This window comes from Rana temporaria, chromosome 5 (assembly GCF_905171775.1).
Source record: "Rana temporaria chromosome 5, aRanTem1.1, whole genome shotgun sequence".
Taxonomy (NCBI): domain Eukaryota; kingdom Metazoa; phylum Chordata; class Amphibia; order Anura; family Ranidae; genus Rana; species Rana temporaria.
In genome coordinates, this window is record NC_053493.1 from 19,645,449 (window position 1) to 19,655,448 (window position 10,000).

At 43.2% G+C, this 10,000-nt stretch overlaps 1 protein-coding gene across 1 annotated transcript in view; it reads left to right on the top strand.

The window, feature by feature from the left end:
• Positions 1–10,000, top strand: part of ANKMY2 (ankyrin repeat and MYND domain containing 2) — a 55,056-nt gene that overhangs the window by 38,127 nt on the left and 6,929 nt on the right. Inside the window, exons 7-9 of the mRNA XM_040352247.1 lie at positions 2,254–2,389; positions 4,410–4,538; positions 9,662–9,800. Of these exons, the coding sequence (XP_040208181.1) occupies positions 2,254–2,389; positions 4,410–4,538; positions 9,662–9,800 (404 nt within the window). The remainder of the gene's footprint in view (positions 1–2,253; positions 2,390–4,409; positions 4,539–9,661; positions 9,801–10,000) is intronic.

The following is a 10,000-nucleotide window of genomic DNA, read 5'->3' on the forward strand; positions in this document are numbered from 1 at the left end:
ATCACTTTAACTAAAATGGTCCATTTTTCCAGTTTAAACATCTCATATGTTTTGTATTGTGAATGAAATATTGGTTTATGAGATTTGCAAATCATTGTATTGTGTGTGTGTGTGTGTGTGTATATGGAGATTTTACACCGCGTCACCAACCGTTTTGGAACTGGGGTTGTATTTGATTCTGAAACACCTAATGTATACTAGTACTGTAAAGTTGGGAAATATTAGTAGAAAAATTCCAGCAGGGGGCACTATACCCATGAACCAAACCCACCATGGCCTAAAACTTCACTTTTATTAACTGTCTAAAAATCCATATAAATAATAGAAAGCAGTCATTAAAGAGGTTGTAAATATTTAAGAGGCGGTAAGCGTGAAGCCTAATTCTAGGCCTCTTCCTGTTTTGAATGTTACCATTGGTAGATCTTGATGGATAACCATTCTTTTCATCAGATATTAGTGGTTGTTTGATATGCATTCTCTGCAACTTACCAATAAAAATCATTGGTGTCAGTGGGAGGAATAAGTGCCCCATCGCTGGTGTCAGTAGGAAAAATACCATGTTTCCCTGAAAATAAGACCGGGTCTTATATTAATTCTGGCTACAAGAACACACTAGGGCTTATTTTTAGGGGATGTCTTATTTATTTATGGTATGTACAAAAAAAGTTTCTTCCCCCTGTCAATTTCACGCGGGTTTGCTCCCGAGACTCGGCCCCCGCCCCAGGCTCCTGTGTCGCTGGATTTAATTAACAGCAGCAGGAGCCATCTGTCCAATGAGGAGAGAGACAGCGGCTGGACCTGCTGCTCTTGTGCACATCGCTGGATTGGATTCGGGCTTGGGTAAGAAAAAACGATCCTGCGCAACACGGGCGCCCTGTAGCAGTAAATGTGCTATAGGGTGGTCAGCAAGTAGTAAATGACTTCCTTCTGTTTTTTTATATTGTGGATCTTTAGGCCGTTGATAAAGAGGAATAGGTGGATTCATTGAGAGTTAGGCCGTCGTATCAGTAGATATGCCGACCTAACTCGGAATCTGCGCCGTCCTAAGTTTAAGTGTATTCTCAAACTGAGATGCACTTAAACCTAGCTAAGATACGACAGCCTGCGCCGTCCTATCTTAGGGTGCAATATTTAGGCTGGCCGCTAGGTGGCGCTTCCATTGAGTTTGGCGTAGAATATGTTAATCACTAGATACGCCTATTCACGAACGTACGTGCGCCCGTCGCAGTAAAGATACGCCGTTTACGTAAGGCATTTTCAGGCGTAAAGTTATTCCATCAAATAGCTGGACTAGTCAATAAGTATGGCCGTCGTTCCCGCGTCGAAATTTGAAAATTTTGCGTCGTTTGCGTAAGTCGTCCGTGAATAGGACTGGACGTAATTTACGTCCACATCGAAACCAATACGTCCTTGCGGCGTACTTTGGAGCAATGCACACTGGGATATGTACACGGACGGCGCATGCGCCGTTCGTAAAATACGTCAATCACGTCGGGTCACAGTTAATATGCATAAAACACGCCCCCCCACATCCTCATTTGAATTAGGAGCGCTTACGCCGGCCTATTCACGCTACGCCGCCGTAACTTAAGAGGCAAGTACTTTGTGAATACAGTACTTGCCTCTCGGACTTACGGCGGCGTAGTGTAAATAAGCTACGCCGCCGCAAAGATGCGCGCCCCTACCTGAATCCAGCTAGAAGTGAACTTCCGGATTGTTTGCACCTATAAGTAATCCTATAATAAGGCTTACCTATAGGTACTGTAAATATCTCCTAAATTTGCACTGTTTGGGAGACTTTTACTGTAATACTGCGCCGATGACTTCATCGGCACATGCGCTTTGAAGGAACGCCCACCCGTGCCATTTCTTCAGAGCCCTGTGCTGTGACCGGCGGCTCCAGTCAGTCACAGAGCCGGAGTCTGAAAGGCAGACGGGCCAAGATGGATGCGGCCTCCAGCGGTGACAAAGAGGGCTTCGTTTGCAGGTAAGTGTCACATAATGTGCTAGTATGTGATGTATACTAGCACATTATGCCTTTACTTTGCAGGTCAGCAAAAAAAAGGCAGCATCCACTTCTTCTTTAATAAAAGTGATGTTTTAGGTCATGGTGGATGTTGTATTTGAATCTGGCAGTTGAAATTTCATGTCGCTGCAACGTGGAAGCAGAATCCTTGCGCTTACATTTTGTTACAAATTGCAACGGTATTGCCCTTTGTATTTATTTTTAACGCACAAATATCTTCTTTTCAGCTTTCTGAAAGGAAGGGACAGTGACTGCTTCCCTGTTTTCCAAGAAAAGTTTATCCGAGAAAGTATCCGGAAGTTTCCGTTCTGTGAGGCCACTCTCCTGCAGCAGCTGGTCCGAAGTATCGCGCCTGTGGAAATCGTAAGACCTCGTTATCGCAGCAGATTGTTTACCCAAAACGTATTACCCATGTCTGAGCCTTGTATGAAAACTTCTAGACTAATGCCGCGTACACACCATCACTTTATGTGATGAAAAAAAATGACGTTTTTAAAAACGTCACTTTAATTGACCGTGTGTGGGGGGAAACGTCGTTTTATGTCTTCTAAAAAACGACCAAAAAAAATTGAAGCATGCTTCAATTTTATGTGTCGTTTTTCAAAAGTGCACTTTTTACTTCACAGAAATTGACCGTGTGTAGCAAAAAACGTCGTTTTCTAAGACGTTTTTTCATCCACGCATGCCCAGAAGCTACTTATGAAGCGAGCTTCAATGGAAAAACGTGGTGGAACGTAACCTCGCTTTGCAAGAACATTGTGAGAAAAACGATGGTGTGTAGGGAACTTCGTCTTTGAAAATTGAAGTTTCAAAAACGTCATTTTTTACTTCACAGAAAGTGTCGTTTTTTTTCATCACATAAAGTGATTGTGTGTATGCGGCATTACACTCAAATACTATTTAAAGTGGAGGTTCACCCTTTAAAAACATTTCTGACATCACACTGAGTCGCGCCATCCTACCGACAGAATGCCAGTGTTTTTTTTTTTTTTTTCTCAGCACATACCTCTTAATCCCGATTTTTCACCTCCTGGCAATCCCGCGGGAGTGGGCGTTCCCAAGCACTGCCTGTGATTGACAGGCTTCCGAACGGCGCATACTGCGCGTCACAGGTTGCTGACAGAACCCGAACGTCGGTGCGCAGGCGCCATATAGAGCCGCACCGACGTTCGGGTTTTTTCTGCAACCTGTGCCCACTCCCGCGGGATTGCCGTGAGGTGAAAATCGGGATTAAGAGGTATGTGCTGAGAAAGAAAAAAAACACCGGCATTCTGTCGGTAGGATGGCGCGACTCCGTATGATGTCAGAATTTTTTTTGAGGGTGAACCTCCACTTTAAGCCGAACCTGTGATAAGTGGTGGTAGCCGCCATTACGGACCTTTCTAAAATGACAACTTGACTCTCATTGGTGTCAGTGGGAGGAATAGTGAACCCATCGTTGGTGTCAGTGGGAGGAATAGTGTCCCATCGTTGGTGTCAGTGGAAGGAATGGTGCCCCATCGTTGGTGTCAGTGGAAGGAATGGTGCCCCATCGTTGGTGTCAGTGGAAGGAATGGTGCCCCATCGTTGGTGTCAGTGGAAGGAATGGTGCCCCATCGTTGGTGTCAGTGGAAGGAATGGTGCCCCATCGTTGGTGTCAGTGGAAGGAATAGTGCCCCATCGCTGCTCGTGTCAGTAGAGGGAATACTGCCCCATCGTTGTGAGAAATACTGCCCCCAAGGAGCAGACAAGGGCAAGCAAAGGGCCACACTCTGCCCCCGGGCTGCAGTTTGGAGACCATTGACCTAGGTCTAGGACAGCCATTCAGAAAAGTCACAACTTCTTATCTGCATGCTTGTTCTGGGTCAGTAGTTCAACAGAGTAAAGCAAGATGGTCGCCATTATAGCCAGGCAACTAGAATTTTCAGCAGGAGGTCAGTAATGGCAGCCTTTTCTCTTATCATAAATTTCCTTTAACCCCTTCTTGTCCCCGGTCTGTATATTGCCCCATGCTGAGGTTACAGTAATCTGTGGTATTATAACCACATGCAAGCCTGACATTTCATCCCCAAAACAATCCTCCAACCTGAAGATGGCAGTATGCCTCTTTTTAACCAGTTCCGGACCGCTCCCAAAACAGACTTGCTGCTACCAGCTTCCCAGCACAGCTAGAGAACTGACCATGCTGTGCTCTCCTGCTTAGTGTGGTCAGTATTTTTAAATAGGAAAGCAGCGAGACTGGCAGGATCACCGGGGATTTCCTATAAAGGAAGCAATGCAAATGGAACGGGAGACTTTCTCATATAAGTACAAGGTACAGCAGCCACATTCTGAATTTTGAAGTGTTGGGGTAACAAACCTTTCAGTCTTTGTAATGTGATTTCATTGTGCGGTTGTTTTTCAGGGCTCCGACCCGACAGCCTTCTCCGTGCTGACTCAGGCCATTACCGGGCAGGTGGGCTTCGTGAACGCAGAGTTCTGTACAGCGTGCGGAGAGAAGGGAGCCGATAAGAGGTGCTCTGTGTGCAAGCTGGTGAGTGCCTGTTCATTCCATTCTACAAACTGGACTATCGGGGTCCCTCCGGGTCATTAATGTATGGCATTATCAGCACTGCATCCAATACAGCAGTAAACCTAAAGTACTGCTTGGTACGGTGGGGCTGCACCTCTGCCACCTGGGTGCCCAACGGTGCCGGGGTTTGACGCCGAGGGGCCGAAACCGCCCACATGCAGGTAGGATTTTATACTACTTTAAAGTATAACTAACCTCCCCCCCCCCCCCATTAGGGAGTTTCTTTCCTTCCTTCCTTACTTCCGTCCTTCCGTCCGTCCTTCCTTCCTTCCTTCCTTCCTTCCCTTCTTTCTTTCTTTTTACTTCCTTTATTTTTTCTTTCTTTCTTTCTTTCTTTCTTTCTTTCTTTCTTTCTTTCTTTCTTTCTTTCTTTCTTTCTTTCTTTCTTTCTTTCTTTCTTTCTTTCTTTCCTTCTTTCCTTCTTTCTTCTTCTTCTTCTTCCTTCCTTCCTTCCTTCCTTCCTTCCTTCCTTCCTTCCTTCCTGCTTTCTTTTTCCTTCCTTTCTTTTTCCTTCCTTTCTTCTTTCTTTTTCCTTCCTTCCTTCCTTTCTTTTTCCTTCCTTCCTTCCTGCCTTTCTTTTTCCTTCCTTCCTTCCTTCCTTCCTTCCTGCCTTTCTTTTTCCTTCCTTCCTGCCTTTCTTTTTCCTTCCTTCCTTCCTTCCTTTCTTTCTTTTTCCTTCCTTCCTTCCTTCCTTCCTTCCTTCCTTTTTTTTCCTTCCTTCCTTCCTTCCTTCCTTCCTTTCTTTTTCCTTCCTTTCTTTTTCCTTCCTTTCTTTTTCCTTCCTTTCTTTTTCCTTCCTTTCTTTTTCCTTCCTTTCTTCTTTCTTTCTTTCTTTTTCCTTCCTTCCTTCCTGCCTTTCTTTTTCCTTCCTTCCTTCCTGCCTTTCTTTTTTCCTTCCTTCCTTCCTTCCTGCCTTTCTTTTTCCTTCCTTCCTGCCTTTCTTTTTCCTTCCTTCCTTCCTTCCTTCCTTCCTTCCTTCCTTTCTTTCTTTTTCCTTCCTTCCTTCCTGCCTTCCTTTCTTTCTTTTTCCTTCCTTCCTTTCTTTCTTTTTCCTTCCTTCCTTCCTGCCTTCCTTTCTTTCTTTTTCCTTCCTTCCTTCCTGCCTTCCTTTCTTTCTTTTTCCTTCCTTCCTTCCTGCCTTCCTTTCTTTCTTTTTCCTTCCTTCCTTCCTGCCTTCCTTTCTTTCTTTTTCCTTCCTTCCTTCCTGCCTTCCTTCCTTCCTTTCTTTCTTTTTCCTTCCTTCCTTCCTTCCTTCCTTCCTTTCTTTCTTTCTTTCTTTTTCCTTCCTTCCTTCCTTCCTTCCTTCCTTCCTGCCTTTCTTTTTCCTTCCTTCCTGCCTTTCTTTTTCCTTCCTTCCTGCCTTTCTTTTTCCTTCCTTCCTGCCTTTCTTTTTCCTTCCTTCCTGCCTTTCTTTTTCCTTCCTTCCTGCCTTTCTTTTTCCTTCCTTCCTGCCTTTCTTTCTTTCTTTCTTTCTTTCTTTCTTTCTTTTTCCTTCCTTCCTTCCTTTCTTTCTTTTTCCTTCCTGCCTTCCTTTCTTTCTTTTTCCTTCCTGCCTTCCTTTCTTTCTTTTTCCTTCCTTCCTTCCTGCCTTCCTTTCTTTCTTTCTTTTTCCTTCCTTCCTTCCTGCCTTCCTTTCTTTCTTTCTTTTTCCTTCCTTCCTTCCTGCCTTCCTTTCTTTCTTTTTCCTTCCTTCCTTCCTGCCTTCCTTTCTTTCTTTTTCCTTCCTTCCTTCCTTCCTGCCTTTCTTTCTTTCTTTCTTTCTTTCTTTTTCCTTCCTTCCTTCCTTCCTTTCTTTCTTTTTCCTTCCTGCCTTCCTTTCTTTCTTTTTTCTTCCTTCCTTCCTGCCTTCCTTTCTTTCTTTTTCCTTCCTTCCTTCCTTCCTTTCTTTCTTTTTCCTTCCTGCCTTTCTTTCTTTTTCCTTCCTGCCTTCCTTTCTTTCTTTTTCCTTCCTGCCTTCCTGCCTTCCTTTCTTTCTTTTTCCTTCCTGCCTTCCTTTCTTTCTTTTTCCTTCCTTCCTTCCTTTCTTTCTTTTTCCTTCCTGCCTTCCTTTCTTTCTTTTTCCTTCCTGCCTTCCTTTCTTTCTTTTTCCTTCCTTCCTGCCTTCCTTTCTTTCTTTTTCCTTCCTTCCTTCCTTCCTGCCTTTCTTTTTCCTTCCTTCCTTTCTTTCTTTTTCCTTCTTTCCTTTCTTTCTTTTTCCTTCTTTCCTTCCTTCCTGCCTTCCTTTCTTTCTTTTTCCTTCCTGCCTTCCTTTCTTTCTTTTTCCTTCCTGCCTTCCTTTCTTTCTTTTTCCTTCCTTCCTTCCTTTCTTTCTTTTTCCTTCCTTCCTTTCTTTCTTTTTCCTTCCTTCCTTCCTTCCTTCCTGCCTTCCTTTCTTTCTTTTTCCTTCCTTCCTTCCTTCCTTCCTGCCTTCCTTTCTTTCTTTTTCCTTCCTTCCTTCCTGCCTTCCTTTCTTTCTTTTTCCTTCCTTCCTTCCTGCCTTCCTTCCTTCCTTTCTTTCTTTTTCCTTCCTTCCTTCCTGCCTTCCTTCCTTTCTTTCTTTTTCCTTCCTTCCTTCCTTTCCTTCTTTCCTTTCTTTCTTTTTCCTTACTTCCTTCCTTCCTGCCTTCCTTTCTTTTTCCTTCCTGCCTTCCTTTCTTTTTCCTTCCTGCCTTCCTTTCTTTCTTTTTCCTTCCTGCCTTCCTTTCTTTCTTTTTCCTTCCTTCCTTCCTTTCTTTCTTTTTCCTTCCTTCCTTTCTTTCTTTTTCCTTCCTTCCTTCCTTCCTTCCTTCCTTCCTGCTTTCTTTTTCCTTCCTTCCTTCCTTCCTGCCTTCCTTTCTTTCTTTTTCCTTCCTTCCTTCCTTCCTTTCTTTCTTTTTCCTTCCTTCCTTCCTTCCTTCCTTTCTTTCTTTCTTTTTCCTTCCTTCCTTCCTTTCTTTCTTTCTTTCTTTCTTTTTCCTTCCTTCCTTCCTTCCTTCCTTCCTTCCTGCCTTTCTTTTTCCTTCCTTCCTGCCTTTCTTTTTCCTTCCTTCCTGCCTTTCTTTTTCCTTCCTTCCTGCCTTTCTTTTTCCTTCCTTCCTGCCTTTCTTTTTCCTTCCTTCTTTCTTTCTTTCTTTCTTTCTTTCTTTCTTTCTTTCTTTCTTTCTTTTTCCTTCCTTTCTTTCTTTTTCCTTCCTGCCTTCCTTTCTTTCTTTTTCCTTCCTGCCTTCCTTTCTTTCTTTTTCCTTCCTGCCTTCCTTTCTTTCTTTTTCCTTCCTGCCTTCCTTTCTTTCTTTTTCCTTCCTTCCTGCCTTTCCTTTTCCTTCCTTCCTTCCTGCCTTTCTTTTTCCTTCCTTCCTTCCTTCCTTCCTTCCTTCCTTCCTTCCTTCCTTCCTTTCTTTCTTTTTCCTTCCTGCCTTCCTTTCTTTCTTTTTCCTTCCTGCCTTCCTTTCTTTCTTTTTCCTTCCTTCCTGCCTTCCTGCCTTTCTTTTTCCTTCCTTCCTTCCTTCCTGCCTTTCTTTTTCCTTCCTTCCTTCCTTCCTTCCTTCCTTCCTTCCTTCCTTCCTTTCTTTCTTTTTCCTTCCTTCCTTCCTTCCTTCCTTCCTTCCTTCCTTTCCTTCTTTCCTTTCTTTCTTTTTCCTTCCTTCCTTCCTTTCTTTCTTTCTTTCTTTCTTTCTTTCTTTCTTTCTTTTTCCTTCCTGCCTTCCTTTCTTTCTTTTTCCTTCCTGCCTTCCTTTCTTTCTTTTTCCTTCCTGCCTGCCTTCCTTTCTTTCTTTTTCCTTCCTTCCTTCTTGCCTTCCTTTCTTTCTTTTTCCTTCCTTCCTTCCTGCCTTCCTTTCTTTCTTTTTTTCCTTTCTTTCTTTTTCCTTCCTTCCTTTCTTTCTTTTTCCTTTCTTTTTCCTTCCTTCCTTTCTTTCTTTTTCCTTCCTTCCTTCCTTTCTTTTTCTTTCCTTCCTTCCTTCCTTCCTTCCTTCCTTCCTTCCTTCCTTTCTTTCTTTCTTTTTCCTTCCTTCCTTTCTTTCTTTTTCCTTCCTTCCTTCCTGCCTTTCTTTTTCCTTCCTTCCTTCATTCCTTTTTCCTTCCTTCCTTCATTCCTTTCTTTCTTTTTCCTTCCTTCCTTCCTTTCTTTCTTTTTCCTTCCTTCCTTCCTTCATTCCTTTCTTTCTTTTTCCTTCCTTCCTTCCTTCATTCCTTTCTTTCTTTTTCCTTCCTTCCTTCCTTCATTCCTTTCTTTCTTTTTTCTTTCTTTCTTTCTTTCTTTCTTTCTTTCTTTTTCCTTCCTTCCTTCCTTCCTTCCTTTCTTTCTTTCTTTCTTTCTTTCTTTTTCTTTCCTTCCTTCCTTCCTTTCTTTCTTTTTCCTTCCTTCCTTTCTTTCTCGAGGGGTCCCCCCCTCGTCCCACATCTGTCAGGATGGAGAGCAGAGGAAGGAGTTGGTAGATATGTCCTTACTGCCTCCTTCCTTTTTCTGATTGCACAGAGTCAGTGAACACTGAATTACCATTCATAACTGAGCATCGTAAACTGTGTTTACTATGCTTCAGTTTATGAATGGGGAGGAGTCTCCTGTCCATTCATCTTCAGTGCAGCTGAGACAGATCTGTGTCCTCTGTCCCTTTCCATGTCTCAAAAAGGAGATGTCAGGGGTCTGTTTATTAAAAAATATATTACTAAAAAAAAGAAAGCATTGTAATAAATATATAAATTGTAAAAAATATTTTAAGGTTAATGTAAAAAACAACAAAACAAAAAAAAAAACATTGATACGGTTTTCTCTAGCACCCCCCCCCCCCCCCCCCCCCCACACACACACACACACACACACACACACACACACACACACACACACACACACACACACACACACACACACACACAACACATAAAAAAAAAAAAATGGACTACTGATACGCCTCATTAGTGCTGCCTATTTGTGCCACTAAAATAAAAAAATGAAAAAAGAATCGTTATCGGGGAAAAAAGTATTGGTATGTGTACTGGGTCTTAAAGTGGTATCGGTGTAACCCCTCCCCCCCCACTCTACCCAAAATTAAAAGAAAATTGCCTTTTAATTCTGCTTTTATGGTGGTCTGAATTGTGAAAAGTTCTGTAATCCAATATGTGTGTTTCAGGTGATTTATTGTGACCAGAACTGTCAGAAGCTGCACTGGTTCACACACAAGAAGGTCTGCAAGACACTGAAGGAGAAGAGAGAGAAGCAAGAGCTGGAAGCTGCCAAAGAGAAGAGAATGCAGGAAAGGTTGTTGGAAGGTCAGTGCATCCCTTAGTGTCCGTACAGCTGCGCCCGAGAGGCGTCACCGGCGGCTAACGGAAAGCTCCCGATCGCTACTTGTGATTAGGAGCTTTCTGATCATGTGACCGTTGTGAAAGCCCACCATGGTGGTCACATGATCATAAACCCCGCCTCCCGGCATCCCTAAACCCCTTAAAGGGGCAATGAGGTGTCTGCT